This window comes from Puma concolor, chromosome E4, assembly GCF_028749965.1.
Source record: "Puma concolor isolate L17-30 chromosome E4, mPumCon1.1.hap2, whole genome shotgun sequence".
Classification (NCBI taxonomy): Eukaryota; Metazoa; Chordata; class Mammalia; order Carnivora; family Felidae; genus Puma; species Puma concolor.
This window is the reverse complement of record NC_141683.1, coordinates 729,133-747,768: the sequence shown is the minus strand read 5'-3', so window position 1 is coordinate 747,768 and position 18,636 is coordinate 729,133. Positions and strand designations below refer to the sequence as shown.

The window sequence follows — 18,636 nt, the reverse complement described above, 5'->3', positions numbered from 1 at the left end:
GCGTGGAGATCACAGCGGCACTGGCGCCCTCAGCAGCCCAGAGCTCCGGATCGCCATCTTCCGCCTACGGCTCAGCCTGCCACCAGGGTAGAGCCCCGTGAAGAGTCAAGGACCCACAGGCACAGAGTCACCCTTTCTCACGCACACACTGGCTTTTCGTATTTCCCGTTCACAGCGTTTCTGCTGTTCTCAAAGAAACGGTATAGAAAAACAACAACAACAACAAAACCCCTGCCTAACTTCTGTCGGCTTAAGACCAGTTTCCAAAAGCAGCATCAGGGCCTGAGAGCTGCCCACAGCATGGCAACGAAACCCGCCCACCGGGGCAGGGACCGTGTGAGCCCGGCGAACAGCGAGCGATTCGTGGTCATTCCACCCCGCTGCCGCCTGTCTGGTGCTGGTGGTTGTTCTTCTAAAAAGGTAGCTGATGAGAAAAGTCTGTGGTTCCTAAGTTTTCGGCCGTGGCCACAAGGCTGACTGATCACAGCTTCATCCTGGGACAGCCCATGCTGCTGGAGGGCACTGCTGGGGAACCCTTGAGCATCCCCCGGTTGTCACGGCCGGACTCACGGCCACGGCCACACGCACGGCCACGGCCACACGCACGGCCACGGTCACACGCACGGCCACGGCCACACGCTCCGCGCTGCTCCCGTCCCAGCTGAGCTGAACCGAATTCAAGGAACTGAAGAAGGCTCCACAGAAGCAGACTTTGTAAGAAGGCCACCGCCCCCCGTGCCCGGGGCTGGGGTGGGGGCTGGACAGCGTGTCCCCTGAGGCTGCCTGGGGGGGAACAGCTGCTTCGCCCCAGGTTCGAAAAGAGGCAGTTGTTTTAGGACAAAAAAAACAAGACAGAGAATGAAACCTGACTCTGCTCGAAAAGGAAAATTGTCTTTTCTCCTCCTCTTCCCCTTGACGCAGTTTTGTGCTACACAAGCGTCCTCGTCCTCACCGAAGTGACTCCTGTCCCGACACGGGGCGAACGCGGGCTCTCGCGCCCTCTCAACATCAAACAGCAGTTCTCGTAAAAAGCAGGTTAACATACATTCTTGCTTTCTGTCTTTTCACATAAATATCATCTTCCCTTGTTTCCTCGGGCTCAGCTGAAAACAAAGTAGACGGAGGCGGAGCAAAGCGGGTGTGAACCCCTCACCGCCACGGAGGAGGCCCCCGCTGCCAGTTCTTGGGGGGGCGAGGAGGCCTGTCCCCAGCACCTGCCCCCCTTTTCGTCTCTCCTCCTTTAGTCCTGGGGTCCAGACGGGGAACTGGAGCCAGTGCACCTGCTTGCGGTCCAGCCAGTGCCCAGGATCACCCTTCCCATACAGCACGATGCGAGTGAGGAAGTGAGAACGATTCCACTTCAGACCCCCAGGCCCTGAGACGCTCTCCGACCCGTCTGTGCTGTTTTCAGGTGTGGGGAAGGCAGGCGAGCCCTCTCCCGCCCTCGGACCTGAGAAGACTGCATGTTGAAGGCACTTGGGACTCCAGCTGGGAGGTGGCTCAGTGCAGGGCACCAGGGGGCCGGCGGCTGGGGTCCCACCTGCCGCAGGGTGCAGCTGGTGGAGGCGAGCGGGGTGTGCGGACGGCCAGCAGGTCAAGTACGCCACGCACAGCCTGCACAGCCCACGCCCGGCTCTGCTCCCCCGAGCGTCCAACACGGTGGACCCACAAGCCTGCGTGGGCTCGGGCCCCTCGGGGGCGTGTGGGAAGGGGCGGTTCCCGGACACCAGCAGGGGCCGCACGCCTGTTCCAGGAAGCCAAGCGCCTCCTTCGAGGCCGCCCCGCGCCGCCGGCGCCCGAGAGGGGCCGGCTGGCGCTCTGTCCCGCACACGGCAGGGCCGCCGGCCTGGCCCCCGCCTGCCCCGCGCGCCCAGCCAGCTATCTGGGTAAGAAGTAGTCTCTGTTAGTGACGTCGTAAGCGCTCCGGGGGCCCCTGGCGTCCGGCCGGCCGTGCCCCGACGTGTTGTCAGACCCGAGGCTGCCGGGGTTCACGGGAGGAGAGAGGAGGGGGATGAGCCCCGGCCTGGGCTGGGGCCTGTCGGGGACCAGCTGCCCCAGAGCATACGGCGGCTGTGTGCTGGCCTTGCCTTCCTTCAGGGCCTGCAGCTTCCACGTCTTCCTGAACCTTCACAGAGACAGACAAAGACAAAGCACACGGCCGTTAGTGCCCCGGGGACGGACCCGAGTGAGAAACGCCGGCCGCTGGCTCCCCCGGGGGCCTGGCGCCGGCCTTCCGCTCAGAGGAGCGAGAGCCGCCTACCCCATCACAGGGGCTTACACGGCACGGCGCTCTGAAGAGCTGGGGGTTTCAAAAACACACCAAGGGACACGTGTGTACTGTTGGTCCCACTTACAAACGGGGAAACTGAGGCACGCGTGGCCAGGCGTGTCCCTTCACTGCACTAAGCACGTCATCGGTCCTGTGCCACAGGCTGCGCACAGGTGCACCATGGGTCCCAGGCCCATTCGCTTGGAAGAGAGAGGAAGGAAAATGGCCCTGTGGGTCAAGCTCCGGCCAGCGGGGCCGACGGCTGGCAGCCTCCGTTCAGCAGGGGCAGGCCTGCCCCTCCGTCCGCAGCCCTGCTCCTCCGGGCCACTCCAGCCACGCTGGTGAGTCCGCACAGACCCCGCCGTGGGCACTGTCGGGCACAAGTGACTCATCTGACAGGAAAGCAGATCTTCAGCAGGAAGGAGATAAGCATCTCCGATCACGGCTCCCCTCAGGCTGCTCTGCGCCGGGCCCACGGCCAGGGCGCAGGGGCCGAGAAAGCCACTCGCGGGCCAGAGTCTCCAAAGATACATCAGGCCCCTTCCTGAGGGGCCCCGTGACCACGCGGCCGGCACCCCGCTGCCACCGCTGCCCCGCTCCCCTCTGTCACCTCCTTCGGCCCCACCTGACGTCAGCTGCTCCAGGAAGGGCTTGGAGGGAGGAGGGAAACCAGTGTCAAAAACAAGGTTTGGGGATTTTCCTTGGGTTTCTTTTTATATCAACAGGCTATTCCTGTTCTGGTGACGATAAATCATGGAGAGTTGGCTCCAATCTGCCATTGGCTGCTAGCCTGTTACCCAAATGGAATAAACAATCTTCAGAATGTTCCTGAAGGCTCCGCCATTCAGGCACCGGGCAGGGAAGGCAGCGGGGCCCTTGGGGGCAGTTACCCTCCCTCAGGGGAGAGCCGAGGGCAGGCATGACACTCCGCGTTTCAAAATATTCAGACCCTCTGACCCAGGAGTTCCATTTCTGAGAAAACACCCCAAGGAAATAGCAGGGCTGTGGGAAAAGCGTTCCGCGCGAAGGTGTCAGACTCGGCGTCGTCTGTGAAAGCAAACCCACCCGAACGCCCATCGAAGGCTGCTGGAGCGAGCCTGGGCACAGCGGCCCGACAGCGGCTCAGGAATTTCCTGAAGTTCAGGAAAGTGAGGTGTAACAGCAGCAAAACGATGCGGGAAAAGCGCTTAGGTTGTAACTGAGGCCAAATTCACAAGGCAGGACTCACGGCTGTGGATACAGGACAGTCACGGCGCCGTGAGGACAGAACTGAGCTGAGGACGAGGCTCGGGAAACGCATCCAAACGCCACGGTTCTTGATCGGGCTGTGGACCATACGCTCACTTCGCGCAAGCTCGTGGACCTGCTGGCTTGGGACGTGTGCGCTTGTCTGTATCGGCCAGACTTCGACCACATTCACGTTTTAACAAGCAAAAAGGCCGTCTTTGGATACCGCAGGATTTTTTCTTCCTTCTACTTATCACCATTTAGCAAACAAATTTGTTTTGAAGCCTCTATCGACATTATTTAACCTACAGGGAGAGCAGCGTCTGACCTCTTTTTTCCAAAGCAACTAACTGGATGGGTAACTAAGAACGACGAGCTTTTCTTCTTTTGAAATATTTTGAGTGAATGAGACGCTTTCTACAAATGACTAGGCTCAAAGGGACTTTGGTTGCAGCCAGCCTGGGGGGCATCCACGGCAGGCACTGCTCCGGCCTGAGCGGGGGGTCTGAGCAGGCCGGGGGCTGGAGAGGTTGGGACATGGGGGCAAAGAACCAAGCTGAGCGGCCAGACTTCATGCACCCGTCGCCACCTCGTGTCTTACATATTTGGGCTTCATAATGTTTTAAGAAAAGTTTCTGCAGCTAAAAGAAAAATTTTAAAACATTTATAACAACTGTCACTCTTTTAAACAAGTAACCCAGTGAGAAGCGACACACAAGGTGGTTTTAAAACATTGGGATGAGGGGCGCCTGGGTGGCTCAGTCGGTTGAGCATCCGACTTCGGCTCAGGTCATGATCTCATGGTTCGCGGGTTCGAGCCCCAAGTCGGGCTCTGTGCTGACGGCTGGGAGCCTGGAGCCTGCTTCGGATTCTGTCTCCCCCTCTCTCTGCCCCTCCCCTGCTTGCTCTGTTTCTCTCTCTCTCTCAAAAATAAACATTTTAAAAAATTAAAAAAAAAAAAGAACTGGCCTGTTTCCAAATAAATTTGCCTGAGACGAGAGAAAATGGAAAGTCACCAGGCGAGGAAATAAATTACTGTGTGTTCTCAACACGAGGCTCGTAGCAACCACCCAGCGTCCAAGCACCATCCGCAGGTGAGCAAACAAGCTTTATGACGAACAGCAGGCGGTTAGCGCCCAGCCTAACGCTTCTCGCTCAGTGGTGAACGGCACAGCGAGATGGGGCTGCCGGTCAGTGAAGCCACCGGCCAGGAGCGGACGGGCCGCACTCCCCGGGCCCACGTCGGCCACAGCAGGCTAGCCTAGTGGGTGGGGACTCTCGGGGCTCGGGCTCTAGTCCTGGCTCCAGGCGCAAAGTCACCCTGCTTCTCAGGTCCGCTCCCTCATTTGTAAAAGTAAAGAACTTCCCTAAACGACCGTGACAGCCACATCCACAGAACATGAGCTTGGGGTTTGGATCCTGGCCTTTGCAGCCGCTGTCTCCCACGCTCCCCCAGCTCCAGCCTCCTCGAGGGCCAAGTGGAGGCCCCGACGGTTCCTCGGTGGGGTCCGTGGCGGGCCCGCAGGCAGCAGGAGAGGGGCGGCGAGTGCTGGCAGGGCCCCTCTCTGCTCCAAACGTGTAAGAGCCGGTGAGACCTCGGCCTCCCACGCTCTGGCCTCACCCGCACACCCTCCACACGACCGGCTCACCACTGCGCTGGGCGTCCAAGCGGACGCCACCCCGAACGCAGTCTGAGTCGTCACCCGGACCACCGTGGTGCCACGGCCGCTCCAGAGACTGCGCAAGGGCCCCGGGAGCGTGGCGGTCTCTCGCCCCCAAGCCTCCCCTCACGATCACCAGCGACAACCCGGACAGCCGCCACCAGACAAGAGGCAGGAGGGACAGGCTCCAGTTCGCCCTGAGCTGGTCCAGCCACCGGCCAAGCCTCCCGAGACCTCAGCACAGGCAACACCGTGAGCTCCCGCCAAGGCCACGAACACGCCTCCTGCCCACGCCTCAGGAGCACTGCTGGCTGACGTGTCCGCAAGCTCGGTGTGAGTGACAAAGCCGACGGCCACCCGGTGGGAGAGGCCACGTGAAGGGGGCACGGTGCCCATCGGCCTGTGTGTTTCCTAACCTCAGCTGGAGAGGTGCGAGGACACAGCACTGAAAGGTGACCCCTGCAGGTCCCCGGGAGGTGTGGCCAGGCCCCTCGGACCTCCCGGGGACAGACTTCCGTGCTGATGCCCGCGTGGCACCCTCCCCATGTCTGTACACGGCTCCCGTGGGACAGACCACGTGGAACGGCACTGCAGCCCCAGGGCCTGACGCCTCACTTCTGTGTCTCGCACACACCCCACCCCCCTCTGATCCGTCAGCACGGTTCCTGGCTCCCCTTTGTGTCTACACAACCTTCCCGTGTTGGAATTCCACACAGATTGTCCTGGCCTTGCCCGCATCCTGTCTACATGCTCGCAGTCTCCGCGAGACTGACAATCCGCCACGCGCCCAGCTGCTGAGGCAAGAGACCTGAGGGTCACACTGGACCCTTGCCCCTCCTCCCGCTCATCTGATCCGTCTTCAAATCTGGCCAGTTCTTCCTCTAAAACACATGCCGCCACCAGCAGCACAAGCTAGATGAGGAGGGGGAGGCCAGCACGGCCCCCCCGGGCCCCACTCAGCACGGGACGAGGCCACGGCCCCCCCGGGCCCCACTCACCACGGGACGAGGTTACGGGCCCCCCCGGGCCCCACTCACCACGGGACGAGGCCATGGGCCCCCAGGACCCCGCTCACCACGGGACGAGGCCATGGGCCCCCCGGGCCCCGCTCACCACGGGACGAGGCCACGGGCCCCTTGGACCCCGCTCACCACGGGACGAGGCCACGGTCCCCCCGGGCCCCGCTCACCATGGGACGAGGCCACGGCCCCCCCGGGCCCCGCTCACACAGGATGAGGCCACGGCCCCCCGGGCTCTGCTCACCTTGGGACGAGGCCACGGTCCCCTGGGCCCCACTCACCACGGGATGAGGCCACGGCCCCCCCAGGCCCCCGCTCACCACGGGACGAGGCCACGGGCCCCTTGGACCCTGCTCACCTTGGACGAGGCCACAGCCCCCCAGGCCCCACTCACCATGGGACGAGGCCACAGCCCCCCTAGGCTCCGCTCACCATGGGACGAGGCCACAGGCCCCTTGGACCCTGCTCACCTTGGGACGAGGCCACAGCCCCCCGGGCTCCGCTCACCATGGGACGAGGCCACAGGCCCCCAGACCCTGCTCACCACGGGACGAGGCCACGGCCCCCCGGGCCCCGCTCACCACGAGACGAGGCCACGGGCCCCCAGGACCCCGCTCACCACGGGATGAGGCCACGGGCCCCCCTGGGCCCCGCTCACCACGGGACGAGGCCACGGGCCCCCCAGACCCCACTCACCATGGGACGAGGCCATGGGTGCCCCCGGACCCTGCTCACCTTGGGATGAGGCCACGGTCCCCCGGGCCCTGCTCACCACGGGATGAGGCCACGGCCCCCCGGGCCCCACTCACCATGGGACGAGGCCACGGGCCCCCCTGGGCCCTGCTCACCACGAGACAAGGCCACGGGCCCCCCGGACCCCACTCACCACGGGACGAGGCCACGGGTCCCCCAGACCCTGCTCACCTTGGGACGAGGCCACGGACCCCCCAGACCCTGCTCACCACAGGACAAGGCCATGGGTCCCCCGGACCCTGCTCACCTCAGGATGAGGCCATGGGCCCCCCAGACCCCACTCACCACAGGACGAGGCCACGGGCCCCCCTGGGCCCCGCTCACCACGGGACGAGGCCATGGGCCCCCCGGACCCCACTCACCACAGGACGAGACCACGGGTCCCCCGGACCCCGCTCACCTTGGGACGAGGCCACGGGCCCCCAGGGCCCTGCTCACCACAGGACGAGGCCACGGGCCCCCCGGACCCTGCTCACCTCGGGACGAGGCCACTACCCCCCCTGGACCCTGTATACCACGGGACAAGGCCACAGGCCCCCCGGACCCCGCTCACCACGGGATGAGGCCACAGGCCCCCCGGACCCTGCTCACCACGGGACGAGGCCACGGGTCCCCCGGACCCTGCTCACCTCAGGACGAGGCCAACGCACAGGAGCGTTCCGAAGGCCAGGCTTCCTCCGGCCACCAGGAAGGTGGGCAGTGGCACCGAAGAGTCTTGCACTAGGAGGAGAGAGAACAGGAGGAGGAATAGGAAACCAGGTGCTGTCAGGACCCGAGGGAACCTCGCCCCGGAGGCCTGCCCTGCTAGCCCACCAGAGCCGGCTCCAGAGGACTCGGCCCAGCCCAGTGCGACCCCGGGGTCCCAGCCCCGGCGAGAGAGGCCCCCCCACCCCCCCCCCACCCCCCCGCTGAACAGCTCTGGCCCGGCCCCCAAGGCACAGGGGTGCAACAGCCTGGAGGCTTTGGGGACCCCGTCGACGCAGCTCCACTGAGGACGGTGTCAGGGGCTCAGGCAGGTGAAATCAAGCTTTCTCCACTGGGGTGTCACCTGTCACCCTACTTGGTCCTCAAGCCCCAGCCACGTGGACCTCATTTGTCCGCCACGTGCCATGTTCCTGCTCCTTCCGGAGCCCCCCACCCCGGCCCCCAGTCTCCTTCTTCCCTTCCAGAATGCTCTTCCCGCCTGAGCCGTCCAGCCCCAACCAGACCTTTGGCGTCACAAGAGGTGATGCCATTTCCTCTGCGGAGCGACCTCGCTCCAGGCGCCCGCGGGCACCTCTCCAGCTGCAGCTCGAGCTCCCGGCAGCGGGACCATAGGTGTCCCCACAGTCAACCCCCCCTTGCTCATGCGGAGCCCGCACACAGCAGGCTCTGCGGGGACCGAAAGAACAAACTGGTTCGTGGGCAACCACGTCCCCTCCCACAGCTGCCACACGGAGCTGGTGCCCGGAGTCCACACTCTGTGGCTGGGCCCACACACCCTCGCGGCTCCCGGGCTCCTCCAGGCGTGTCCACCATGGGCCGCGATGCCTCCTGACGCTCATCACTTCAAGCGCCTGCTGGACGCAGCTGTCAGGAGCCCAGACCGGGCACCGGCTGCAGGACGGGTGTCCCCGCACCCGGCAGAGACGGCCGTGTAACAGAGGCAGTATGACTGGCTTCCTCACTAACACTTCACTGTCTTTGATATTTGTTCCTTCCCTCATTCAACAAATGTTTATTGACTATTTATCGATAGAAGTCTCTGTTCAGAGCCACAGGGATACAGGCTGACAGAAAAGCTCCCGCCTTCCTGGATCTTACATTCTAGTCAACAGAGAGACAAACAAATAAATGTCACGTGACCTTAGCAGGGGCAGGGGCAAGGGCAATGACGACAAAGAAAGCAGAGGAAGGTCAAGGAGTGACAGGGGTGGGGGCTGGGGGTGGGGCGTCAGACGTAGGACAGGCCCCTAGCAGAGGGCTCTGAGCAGAGGCCTGGCTGTGTAAAGGAGCTGGCCAGGTCAGGGGAAGAGCACACGGGCAGAGCAGGCAGCGTGTGCAAAGGCCCTGAGGTAGAGAATGTGAGTGCAGGCAGCGTGTGCAAAGGCCCTGAGGTAGAGAATGTGAGTACAGAGCGAGCCACAGGGAGAGTGCACGAGGTGAGGTCTGAGACAGGCACTGGCCCCACAGAGACCAGAGCCCAGATCTGTGACTGCACAGTCGCTCTGGCTGCTGGCTGGAGAGGGTCTGTTGGGGGTTAGGAGGAAAAGACGGGAGACCCGCACCAGCTCCTGAAGTCCTGGCAGAGGGGACGAGTCCCTGGGAACAGCAGGGCTCAGGGACTGGACGTGGGGCAGGGGTAGAAGAGGACGCGCGCTCGACCCCCTCCGCCCGCCCCCGACCGCCCTGAGCGGCCCAGTGCATGTGGCACCGGTTCCCAAGACGAGGAGGATGGAAAAGAAGAGACTGGGGCTGGAAAGGGCCGGGGGCATCAAGTGCTCAGTTTCCGACATAAGTATGAAATGCCCAGCGAGCATCAGGCCACGGGCACGTGCCCACTGGGCACTGGGCAGGGAGCCTGGCCATCGAGGGACCCACGGACGGCCTTCCCGGAGACAGGGCTGGAGGAGCTCCTTGCTGAGGCCCCTCCCCACCGCAGCCCCTGAACTGCACCCTACCCCCACCCTACCACTCGAGGCCCATTCAAACGGCACCTCCCCCAGAACGTTCTGTGATCGCAACTGCACACACCCTCGGACATCTCCAAATTCCCCTCGCTTTATCGATGCCTCTGCTTTGGCCGTCTCCACACCGCTCTCCACCGCACTCCCTGCTTTCCTCCATCGGAGCCTGACCCGGGGAGGGTGGGGTGGCTTCGGTCCCCCCGAGCCCCCAGCTGTGCAGAACTCAGGCCCAGGTAGTCAGCAGGTCCTTCCCAGGTGCATTGTAGCAGGGCCTGCAACCGGGATGGGGCCTGGGCAGCCAGCATCCGGTGGGGTGAGGGCTTCCACAGAGAGCCAGGAGCCGTGCTGAGGCCCCAGCCTGCGCTCCGGGAGCCCCACACGTATGGCGGACCCGGGTCCTTCCTGACGCTGGTGAGCTTTCCTGCTCTTGCAGGTACACGGGAGCGGAGCACTGAAATCCAGGCTCCCAGAGAGTTCCGCCAGCCTGCATTCCGTGTCAGACTCCAACCCTTTTGTTTGTATTCTAGGCGAGCTGGGGCATATTTCACTGATCTGTGCCACTCTCCCTATGGTTCCCTCACCCTACGTCAGCCAACGGCCTCAGACGGGGGCCTGCAAAGTAGCATCTCTGTCACAGCTCCTCCCCTTCAGCAGACTGGCCTTCTGCCAACACTTCCGAATAAGAACGGACGTGATGCCAAGAAGTCCCTGTGCCCCTGATATCACCGGAGTGTGAATACACCCAGTCCTTACCTGGGAGGCTGGTTGCATTTGCGGAATCTCTCAAGAGATTATTTTCATCGTCTCCATTAGTAGTCGGTGCCTAAAACAGAGATCCCCCCTGTAAGCGCGTTTCTGCAGATTCCGCCATCACCTGGGACCAGCTCCGACCTCCTCCTCAGCCCTCTATGGTCCATCCATGGCATCCTTCGCTGTGTCTCGGGGACCTCTCCGCTCCTGACCTGAGCCCCTCAACGTCGGCACCGTCATTTCGTCATTTGTACCTATACCTCGCCAGCAAGAGGCAGGACTCCCTCCCGGCTGCCTCTCCACCAGGGCTTGGGGCGCGGCACCTCTCCCAAAGGAGAGGCTCCCGGACAGGCCACGGCAGCACTGTCCCCCACGTCCCGTGCCCAGGTGCGGGTGCCCCCATCTCCTGGGAAAACCGCGGGCCAGAATCCTGGACCCCCCACTTAGCAGCTCTGTGACCTTGGACAGACCCTGGAGCCCACGTGGGTATCTGTTTTCCTCCCTCGCAGGCACCACCGCCTTAGCTCTGAACCCCGGCTAACGACAGGATCAAACGAGACTGCGGGTACAGGGCTCAGCGCCGGGCGCATCTGGGCTGGCCCTCAGCCAGCGCCCACCCCGCACCTGGCCACACGGCACGGGCTGTACCCGGAGCCTCTTCCGCCGGCGCCTGGGAAGCCCTGCATCGGCCACGTGTGAGGTGCGAGGCCGGGGCTCCCTCCCTGGGCTGCTGGCTCCAGGAGGGGCTGAGCCTCCCAGTTTAGCTGGCCCTCAGGGGATTAAGGACCACAGGACAGGCAGCTGGGTGGGAAATTGGATTACCCAGAGATTTGTTAAGCAGCTTCAGAGGTAATCCTCTTTCCAGAAAATTATGACACCGGGAGCCCTCCGAGCCCTCCAAGGAAAGGCTCAGATGCACCGAATTTGATTCCGAGCTCAGCGGTGTCTCTCAGATCAGAGACGAGACCTCGGCCACGAGGCACAGGGCGTCCTTCGAGCCAGGCCGGCCAACTCCACAGACCACCGTGGCCGCGACTGGCCTGGGACAAACGAACTGCTCTGACCCCGTGGTACAGAGGCTCGAAGAGAGCACGTGACTGGCCCGTGGCCACATTTCCAGTAAGTGGCAGGGCTGGGATCTGAACCAAGTTCCGTCCGGTGCCAGCCCACAATCCCCAGCCCAGGTGCTGCTGTCCTGGCCACTCACCTGCGTGGAGGGGGGCGCCTCTGTCTTGGCTGGGGGGCTCCTGGGTTCTGTGGGCGGAAGAGTCACAATTAATGACGGACAGACCCCGAACTCTCCCAGAGTAAGCGCGTTGCCATGTTGGCGAAAAGAACGTTACGCTAGAATAAGCTGGTAGCCAGCCCTAGACAATTAGTTATGTAAGTGTATATATAAATATTACGTACAAAACCATATATAAATATATAATTAAATTCGTTACATAAATTAAATACTTATAGAAGTTAGGAGATAGCCATAGGTTGCAACAGTCTTTAAAAATAAAGGAGAGGGGCGCCTGGATGGCGCAGTCGGTTAAGCATCCGACTTCAGCCGGGTCACGATCTCGCGGTCCGTGAGTTCAAGCCCTGCGTCGGGCTCTGGGCTGATGGCTCGGAGCCTGGAGCCTGTTTCCGATTCTGTGTCTCCCTCTCTCTCTGCCCCTCCCCCGTTCATGCTCTGTCTCTCTCTGTCCCAAAAATAAATAAACGTTGAAAAAAAAAATTAAAAAAAAAAAAAAAGGCAAAAAATGTTGAGAATATAGTTATACGAAAAATACAAGACAAGGGAGGCTCATACGGTCTGATGTAAAGTCCCTAAAGAAAGAGATTTAGTCCACGGTCATACCACCCTGAGCACGCCCGATCTCATCTGATCTCGGAAGCTAAGCAGGGTTGGGCCTAGTTAGTACGTGGATGGGAAGAAAGAGATTTATATCACTGTTTATTATACATTATATACATACATATATATTTACACACAGGGAGCAAACAGAACAAGTCACTGGATGGAAGCACTATTGACATTAAATTTTTTTTTTTAATTTTTTAAATGTTTATTTTTGAGAGAGAGAGAGACAGAGCGTGAGTGGGGGAGGGGCAGAGAGAGAGACAGAGGATCCAAAGGAGGCTCCAGGCTCTGTGCTGTCAGCACAGAGCCAGATATGGGGCTCGAACCCAAAAACCATGAGATCATGACCTGAGCCCCCCAGGCACCCCAACATTTTAATTTTCTTCTATTCACCTTTCACAATAAAAAATAGTTAAGTTCTCATCCGCCCGGGTGGGTTTGGTAGGCTTTGCCCAGTAAGGGACATGGTCCAGGCACACAGGAGGCCCCCCCTTCCTGGGAACAGTATTTCTGCAGAACCCCGCCCCCCCCCCACCCCGCCACAGGAGGCCAGGCATCGAAGCACGAGCACCAACAAGAGGACAGGCCTTGCGGCAAGCGTGGGCCCGAGGGACCAGGGCCTGAACTGTGACAGGCCACGGGTGGAATGCTCTGGGGTTTAAATATTTTCTTTCCAGCCCATCATTTTTCCGTTGAGAAGTTAAAAACACTACGGAAACAGTTTACACAAAGATACGGAGCCTAACCTGAACCAGGAGTAGAATAAGGGGACAGAGAAGGTGACCACGCTTCTGCTCAGGAGGGAATGTCCAGCAGGACAGTGCTGTCCCCAGGAGGGGAGGAAACACACAGCAGCAGCCCTGGAGGGGACACCAGAGCATGTTCACCATCCCATTGTGCAGAGGAAACAGAGCCCAGAGAGGGAAAGCAGCTAGTCCAAGATCACACAGCCAGTCAGCCCGAGATCAGCCTGGGGAAGACGGGGAGGAGCCAGTGCCTAGCGGAGAACATGCAGGTGCACAGCGGGCGACGGCCGGCCGAGCACAGGGCACGGGGCACTAACGAGAGCTAAAACCAGGAGTCGGGGCAGCCCTGCCGGGACATACAGCTGACCACAGACGGTCACTCGGTCCAGGGCTTCCCAAACCCAGCCACGTTCCCTTCCTGTGTGGCTCTTTAGATCCCATCCTTGGTCTGTGGCCTCAGAACCTCGGGGCTGGGACCCAGATATCGGGGGTTTTAAAGGCTCTACAGGCGCGCCTGGGTGGCTCGGTCGGTTAAGCATCCGACTCTTGGCTTCGACTCGGGTCGTGATCTCAGGGTCCCGAGTTCAAGCCCCTCGTCAGGCTCTGTGCTGACAGCACGGAGCCCTCTCGGGATTCTCTCTCTCCCTCTCTCTCTGCCCCTTCCCAGCTCGTTTTCTCTTTCTCTCTCTCTCTCAAAATAAACAAACATTAGTAACAAAATACCTTAAAATTAAGTCTCACAAAATGAGACTTTTTAAAAGTCTCAGGTGACCTTGATGACCATGGGGCCCTGATTCAGACCATTCTGTCCCCAGAGAGAGAAGGTAAAGTCTTTTGCGTTGTTCTGAATAAAAACCATTTCCACTTTACAGACGGACACACTGGGGCTCAAGGGCAGTCAGGCCCAGACCACCAGTAAAGTATCACGAACGTTGCCGGCACCAGCCTTTGTGGACGGCCACGACGCACCAGCCCCGAGGGGTCCAGGCGCCTTCAGTTCTGTCCCGTTTTACACTCAGCGTCCCCAGGAGGCAGGCACCGTGAGCTCAGAGCTTTACAAAGACACTGAGGCTCAGAGAGACGTTGCCCACATCAGGGAACGCATTGTGTTTTCCTGTTTAGGCAAAAGCATTTCTATTTCCTAACGTCTCCCTCCGGCTGGCGAGTTGGGCGAGAGAAAGAACGCACACCCGTGTCCCCATATCCCCGTGTCCCCGCAGCTCCGTATCCCTGTGTCCCTCACGTCCCCGTATCCCCGTGTCCCTCGTGTCCCCGCGGCCCCGGAAGTGGCTGTGGTGTAACGAGAGCCTGCATTTACGGAGCACCTACCACGTGCCAGCCTCCTACTTCACATGACTTCACAAGTCCAGGCTTCAGGACAGCACTCGGTCACTCTGTCACAGTCTCGTTACTCACCCCCATTCTACAGACGGGGCAACAGCCACAGGGACGTTCAACAACTTGCCCAGTTTTGTAAGAAGTGACAAATCTTTCTGGCTCTAAGAACGCACTTTTTTTCTTTATTTTAAAACCATCTCTAGATTGAACATTTCTCAGATTCAGAGTCTATATCTTACTCATCTCTGTGAACCTAGTATTTAACACATTTTTCTCAAGAACCGTGTAGTTAGTAAAATTTCGATTATGGAAAAGCACTTAGGAAAAAGACTACTTGAAACATGAAGCGTGTTGCCACTGCGGGTTTTCCTTGTGTGACTATTTCCGAGGCGACAGGAGGCACTTTCACATTCCTAACAAAATTAGTGAACACACATGAGTTTTGGGCGTTTTTTTCACACGAGTTCTTAAAACAAGAAACTTCTTTCCGTTAACTTGAGGGTTGGTCTGAGTCTGTCTGCTCGGGTTTTGGAACAGAGAAGTCCAGGGTAAAGAAGGCAGAGGCCTTCAGGACCGATAAACAGATAATCTGGTCAAGACACCAAACCTCTCTTAGACACCGTCTCCTCATTTCTGAGCGAGGCGGACAGCTTCCTCCGGGACGGATCACCTGAGATCACACGCGCCGAAAGTACCCCAGCCTGGTGCACGATATTTGTTTTAAAACGGACCTGGGGTGCCTGGGGGGCTAAGTCAGTTGAGTATCCAACTTCAGCTCAGGTCATGATCTCGCAGTTTGTGGGTTCGAGCCCCTCGTCGGGCTGTGTGCTGACAGCTCAGAGCCCGGAGCCCGCTTCGGATTCTGTGTCTCCTTCTCTCTCTGCCCCTCCCCCGCTCACACACTCTTTCTCAAAAATGAATAAACATTAAAATAAATGAATGAATGAATGAATGAATGAATGAATAACAACTGACCTCAGAATTGGGAACAAAGAACGTAACAAGTCCTGGGGGCGGGGGTTGCCTGGCTGGCTCAGTGGGTTAAGAGTCCACCTCTTGATTTCAGCTCAGATCACGATCTCTCAGTTCGTGAGTTCGAGCCCCACCTCAGGCTGTGTGCTGGCAGCTCAGAGCCTGCTTGGGATTCTCTCTCTCCAGTCCCTCCCATGCACTCTCTCAAAATAAATAAAGAAACTTTGTAAACATTTTTTACAAAATAATAACAAGTCCTGGGGCTGTGACGCACGGTACAGCGACCACAGTGAACAGTGCCCACATCGCTTATTTGAAAGTTGCCGAGACTGGATCTTAGAAGTTCTCATCACAAGAGACACACTATCTGTAACTATGTGTGGTGACGGACAGACGGTGTGATCATCATTCAGCAACATATACAAATACCAAGTCATTAAGTTGTACCTCTGAAACTAACGCGACACGATGTGTCAATTATATCGCAATAAAACCGGGGAGGTGCAGAGAACATACATTTTTTCTAAGAGAATATTTTTAAATTGCATATTATGACCAGTTAAGGGCAGGGCTCAGGGGTAGGGGTACAGAGAGCAAGACAAGTGGGCCAGGAATAAAAAGCGGAAAAAGAAAAAGGGAGGCCGAGGTTGCAGAGAGGTGAGGGGACAGGGACAGGGGGATGAACCACAGAGCCAGACGCCCGCAGGAAGGGGGCCAGGGGACAGCTGTCTGCAGGGCCACCCACTCTGGGCTCAGCCCCTGCCTCCCACCTGCCTACACAGGCCACAAACCACCCACCAGAAAGTCAATCACTGCCCCTCCCGTGGTGCGAACACAAAGCCCTCACGGAGGCGCTGACGGTCCCCTGCGGCCGGGCCCCAAGCACCCCTGGGTGGTCTGCAGAGAGCCCCCTAGTCTGAGGCCGCAGGAGAAAACCTCGGGGGAGCAGCTTGGCTGCCGAAGCGTCTCACCCCTTCTTCGTGACGCGGTGGAAAATGCCAATACGGCCACAGCAACACTTTACTTAACTATTCGCGTCCTTACTGAGCAAAATTAAAAGTTGGCAACCACAGGGCGCCTGGGGGGCTCCGCCTGTTGAGCGTCCGACCTCGGCTCAAGTCACGATCTCGCGGTCCGGGAGTTCGAGCCCCGCGTCGGGCCCTGTGCCGACGGCTCGGAGCCCGGAGCCTGCTTCGGATGCTGGGTCTCCCCCTCTCTCTGCCCCTCCCCTGCTCACGCTCTGTCTCTGTCCGTCTCTCTCTCTCTCTCTCTCTCTCAAAAATGAATGAACCTCTAAAGGTTGGCAACCTTATATGGCCCTAAAGCTCTCTTCAGAAATGTCACAGCCGGTGGAGGCCCAGCGCGCAGGAGTGAGTGCACCGGGCAGCGTGCAGGCAGGGCTCACCGGGGCGGCCCCCCCAGGCGGTGGGACACACGTGTGCAGGTGCCTGGGGCCGCCGGAATGGGGAGGTGAGTGAGCGGCCAGGCGTGGGGGTCCGCTGGCCGCCGCCCTGGGAGGCCCCTCGGGGCACAGCCTCTGCAGAAACCTGTGCCCGACGGGCCCCCGAACCCCGGCCGTTCCCACCTGGGCTCGGGGAGGCCCCCAGCTCCGGCCTCGGGACACCCCAAGGGCTCCTGTGCCCGCAAGCCCCAGCACCCGCCCGGGGCCAGGCTGCACGCGGTGAGCATGCCGTGGGAGCGGGTCCGAAGGGCTGCCCAGGCCCCCGCCCCACGCTCGCTCTGCAAAGGGGCTCGCTCGATGCCACCCTGTCGGGGCCGCGGGAGGAGGGGCCTGGAGGGCGGCCTCCCACTCGAGAGGGGCTGACCGCCCCTCTCACTTGGGGGGCTCACTTGGCCTCCCAGAGCAGCTGGGGGGGGGGGATCCAAGCCGCACGGGCCCTCTCCACCCTGCACCAGCCCCCCCTGCCTGGAACAGGCCTTCCGGCACCTGCCTTATCCCAAGCCACCTTGTGCAGGTGCTGGACCTTCTGCTCGCTGCACGGCCGGCCTGCTGTCCCCTTCTCTGTGGGGACAGTCCCACACACCCTCCAGGACTCGACACAACCCCTCCCCCCACCCCCGTGAAGCTTCCCCGGCTCTGTCTGGGCTGCCCCGCGGTCGCCGCGGCCCCACAACGCCCCGTGTGCGGAAGGACGTCTCCTCTCTGGCTTCGTGCAGACTTTCACCAGGGCTCTCGGTCCCGGCCGGCCTGGCGGCCGCACAAAACAACCACCGGACCTCCAGGCTCCGACACGCCAGGACAGGAGACAGTACGTGCCCGGCCACGAGCAGACAGGCAAAGCGACACTGGGCGTGCTCATCGACACCCGCCTGCCCTGCGGGACCCGGGCACAGAGCACCGAGCAGGGCAGCCGGGACCCACGCGCACAGAGGACACGCCGGGCGCACACGTTGGCTCCCCCGACCCACGCGGGTGTGACGGCACCGGAAGCCGGGACAGACTGGCAGAAAGTACGTCACCAGGAGCATTTCCTTCGGAAAACAGGCTGCAGCGCGTTTTACAGACGACTCCCCGAAGGGAACGAGACGCACCACAGCGTCCCCACTTTCCCCACGGCCCGGCCGAGGCTCTGACGGGTCACCGGCCCTGACTCCGTGCTCCGCCGTGCTCCCCACGACCCCCCGCGTCCCCAGAGGTCAGCACCCCCAGGCCGAGGCCAGGGGGCAGGCGCGGCCTGCACGCGGGGGTCCTGCGCTTGGGGAGCGCCCTGGTGCCAGGGCACAGACAAGCCCAACGGCCCTGGGACTGTGCTGGAGGTGGGGCGCTAACCCTCACTCCCACGGCGCTCCCTGGTGTCCAGCCCAAAGCCCCTGGCACTTCCCCTGGCTCTGCCCTCCACAGCGGGGGAACAGCTGGCCGTCTCTCGGCGTCTTTACCGCTGGGGCTCTGGAGACCCCCCGAAACCACACACGCACAGGACGGGGTCTCCGCGCTTCCGAGGCTGATGCGAGAAGCAGCCAGGTGCGGTGTGTGAGCCCCACGCTCGCGCCAGCCACAGGAACGACGGCGAAAACGTCAGAGGCTGTCCTCGGGGCTGGCGCTCCCTCTGTGGGGACGGGGTCAGTCATTTAAAGAGGGACATCCGCAAGTGAGACCCGGTGCGGGAAAAGGCAGCCAGACGGGGAGCCCCGCGGGTCGGGCTGGCTGCACCACAGCCTGGAAAGAGAAAGGCAGGCGGATGCGGGGCCCGGAGGCCCACAGAGCAGACCAGCTGACGGGCTCGGGTTACCCGGGAGGGCAGCGCTGGGTTGACACGAGGAAGAACTTTCTTCTTGAACAGACACTCCTCCAAAGAAGATGCACCCGTGGCCAGAAGCACACAGAAAGTTGCTCACCACCACTAATCATTACGGAAAAGCAA

At 60.8% G+C, this 18,636-nt stretch overlaps 1 protein-coding gene across 1 annotated transcript in view; it reads right to left on the bottom strand.

The window, feature by feature from the left end:
* Window positions 1-612: 612 nt before the first annotated feature.
* The window catches only part of IL6R (interleukin 6 receptor), a 40,857-nt gene continuing 22,833 nt past the window's right edge, over window positions 613-18,636 (bottom strand). The window contains exons 9-12 of the mRNA XM_086694556.1: window positions 11,553-11,599; window positions 10,349-10,418; window positions 7,559-7,649; window positions 613-2,125 (exon numbers count right to left, since the gene is read on the bottom strand). Coding sequence (XP_086550682.1) covers window positions 1,879-2,125; window positions 7,559-7,649; window positions 10,349-10,418; window positions 11,553-11,599 — 455 coding nt within the window. The 3' untranslated portion in view covers window positions 613-1,878. The remainder of the gene's footprint in view (window positions 2,126-7,558; window positions 7,650-10,348; window positions 10,419-11,552; window positions 11,600-18,636) is intronic.